A 3412-nucleotide genomic window follows, 5' to 3' on the forward strand; every position below is an offset into this window, starting at 1 on the left:
CACGAAGACTTTATTAGCTTCTCCCCCAGACGGCGGCCAATCAGCGCGAGGGCCCGGGCACCTGCGTCTCCTGCGTCAGGACGGCCGGGCCGAGCCAGCGCTGGCGCCCTTGGCGCTGGGAGTGATTTAAAACGCTTTGGATTCCCAGGGCCCGGTGGGGAGAGCGAGCTGGGTGCCCCCTGCATCCCCCGCTCTCAGCACCCCATGAGCCGACCCTCGGCCCCATGGAGCCGGGCAATTATGCCGCCGCGGATGGGGCCAAGGACCTGGAGGGCTTGCTGGGAGCGGGAGGGAGCCGGAATCTACTCGCCCACTCCCCGCTGGCCAGCCACCCGGCGGCGCCCACGCTGATGCCAGCTGTCAACTATGCCCCCTTGGATCTGCCAGGCTCTTCGGAACCTCCAAAGCAGTGCCACCCGTGTCCCGGGGCGCCCCAGGGGGCGTCCCCAGCTCCGGTGCCCTACGGCTACTTCGGAGGCGGGTACTACTCCTGCCGCCTGGCGCGCGGCTCGCTGAAACCCTGCGCCCAGGCAGCCGCGCTGGCCGCCTACCCCGCCGAGCCTCCCGCGGCCGCCGAGGACTACCCCGGCCGCCACGCCGAGTTCGCCTTCTACCCGGGGTACCCGGCACCCTACCAGCCGATGGCCAGTTACCTAGATGTGTCCGTGGTGCAGACGCTGGGCGCCCCCGGGGAGCCGCGCCACGACGCCCTGCTGCCCGTGGACAGCTACCAGCCCTGGGCCCTCCCCGGGGGCTGGAACAGCCAGATGTGCTGCCCGGGAGACCAGAACCCGCCGGGGTCCTTCTGGAAGACGGCCTTTGCAGGTAACCTCACTCACTCCTCTGGGTCCCCTGGGCGCCACGCCGCGGGGTTGCAGACCCCGCTGGCACTTGCCTGGGAGGAAGAGGGAGACCTGAGGCTGGGGAGGAGGAGTTTGGTGAGCCCCTTGGGCTATGGGGACTCTGAAGGAGGGTCCAGGTAGTCCGAGAGCCTGGGTGGAGGTCCCCCCCAGGTCAGTGTGAGGGGCCGGAGCTGGGGACCATCTGCAGCCGGAGGCCACCAGGCCCCTTCACAGAACCCCAGAGGCCTTGCCACAGGCCTCTCAATATATCCCAGTAGTTGGCTGTCTTTGCCGTTGGATGGGGCTTAGGGTGTCCCTGCCCAGCAGATCCCAGTTTAATTCCACACAAGGGCTAAGTAACTCTCAATTCAGTGAGTGTGGGGGGTGGGAAGGGGTTGGGAACAGTTATCGGAAAGTCTGTAAAGAATACAACCCCTCACTTTCTCTTTGATGAGTTTTTCAGTTTCCAAAGGAAAATTTAGATTTTCCTCAGTCATAACTTAGGTATGTGCATTGGTGTGTGTGTGTGTGTGTGTGTGTGTGTGTGTGTGTGTGTGTGTGTTTTGTGTTGGGAGTAGGAGCAGAAACGTGTTCCCTTCTGTACAGAATTTGCCTGTAGAATCTATAAGGGTGGCCAAGAGTCTCGAATTCGTGAGGGTGGATGTATATGACTGTGGGCAAAGGTCTGGCTGTATGTAGTGGGTGTATTTGCAGACTTGCTGGTGTGAGGGCAGGGATGGGTGAGGGTGGCCTATAGGAGCCTGCTCTTTCCAAGGCTGAGAGGTGATCAGAGAACCAGCCAGAAGCCCAGGTATCCCTGGGTGCTTTGGGGCAGTGGGGGTGCACATGAGACTGTAGGGTGGCCTGCAGGGTGCCTTAGTTTCTGGGGCCTGGGTCTGTGTGTCGGTGGGGATCTGAATGTGTCTTTCTCTTCCTCCCTCTCCCATCTGGCAGACTCAAGCGCTCAGCACCCTCCAGAAGGCTGCACCTTCCACCGAGGCCGCAAGAAGCGCATTCCCTACAGCAAGGGGCAGTTGCGTGAGCTGGAGCGAGAGTATTCAGCTAACAAGTTCATCACCAAGGACAAGAGGCGCAAGATCTCGGTGGCCACCAGCCTCTCAGAGCGCCAGATCACCATATGGTTTCAGAATCGCAGGGTCAAGGAGAAGAAGGTCCTTGCCAAGGTCAAGACCAACACAACTCTGTGAGGGTGCTCTCTGGCTGGGGAGGTGGTGGGGGAAGGTGGGCGGCATCTTGGGGAGACCAGGAACCTGCCAGGGACAGGCTGGGACCCAGGACTCTGTTGAGGGGTCCCCAGAGGTGACACTTCCTTCAGGCCATGGCTCCTGTGCCATTTCCCAGGGACAACCTGAGTACCCCATATGTCCCAGTGAGCCACGGAGGCCCAAGTTAAAGCCTCAGCTGCCAGAGTGACACGACCCAAAGGACCTGTCCCAGTCATTAGCATTCACCCTGGCCGTGGCCATCGTCACCATAACCAGTCCTAGTTGCCATGATAATTAGTCTCATTCTTTCTACTAGAGCTCTGCGGAGCATTACAAACCGCTGTCATGGAATGAACTGATCACTGATCACTGATCACGAATAAACTTGGAAGGAGACGGTGACCGGGAAGCTTCCTGTGGATCCCCTTCCATTTCCAAAGCCCACCCCTCACCCCAGTGCCGGCAGGGGAGAGGAGATAAGGCAGCGTCACCCCTAAGATGACAGCAGGATGGACCATGCTGGAGGGTGCCTCTCTATCCCCCCCCTGCCCACCCCATAGGTTGCACTTACTGGGTCCTTGTGTGAAAAGGAAGCCAGCAGGCTGCCCTCCCTGGTCTATCGTCTTCTTCCAGAGAAATGGAGTTTGGGCAAGTGCCTGGATAGGTCACCATTTCTCACTTCTGCCCCAAAACTTCCCTAGTCTTCCCCTAAGGTTCCTGGTGGTTCTGACCTAAGCAGGCCAGGGTTCATTGGACATTTGGGAGCCGTGTGAAACAGATATCCGTGGTCTTCTAACACGGTCCCTTCCGGGCACAAAGAGTAGAATCCTACCCTGCTGGCAAGTATGTCCCAAGCATGCTAGTAGAGCTGGCCAGGAGAGAAAACCCCAGAAAATGGCCCCATTTCCCACCCTCTCTCCTCTGCTTGCCTCCTCATGCCACCCAGAGGAGCTGGGGGCCCTCAGCTGGTCAGCTGGGAGATGCACTAGGCCCTTTTGTGGGTGCAAGAACTGAGGCTGGCAAGGTGACAGAAGCCCAAAGATCCAGGCTCATGGTGGGGACGCCATGCGGCCTTGGTGACATGGGCACAGACTTCCTTTTCTTTTCACTTTTCAGCCCCTGTTCCCTGAGCCCCCGGTGGGTGGATGAAGGGTTGGTGCCAACTCTTTTCCCTGGGTCGTGCAGACAGAGACCCAGAGTGCCGAATCCCAGAAACCTGGGTCAGACCCATTGTTTGGGGAGCCAGAAACTCTCCGCCTCTGTGCCAGCTCCCTGATGTCCTACACGGAGGCACAGCGCCTGGTGGAACTTGCTAGCTTGGCGGCGGCAAAGCCAGCAGGTTCA

General features: G+C 59.7%; 1 protein-coding gene across 1 annotated transcript; it reads left to right on the plus strand.

The window, feature by feature from the left end:
• Nucleotides 1–224: 224 nt before the first annotated feature.
• On the plus strand, nucleotides 225–2050 carry HOXB13 (homeobox B13). The gene is made up of 2 exons (XM_008153856.3): nucleotides 225–825; nucleotides 1797–2050. The coding sequence occupies exons 1-2, from the start codon at nucleotides 225–227 to the stop codon at nucleotides 2048–2050; spliced, it is 855 nt and encodes a 284-aa protein (XP_008152078.2).
• Nucleotides 2051–3412: the final 1362 nt, after the last annotated feature.

This window comes from Eptesicus fuscus, chromosome 20 (assembly GCF_027574615.1).
Source record: "Eptesicus fuscus isolate TK198812 chromosome 20, DD_ASM_mEF_20220401, whole genome shotgun sequence".
Lineage (NCBI taxonomy): Eukaryota > Metazoa > Chordata > Mammalia > Chiroptera > Vespertilionidae > Eptesicus > Eptesicus fuscus.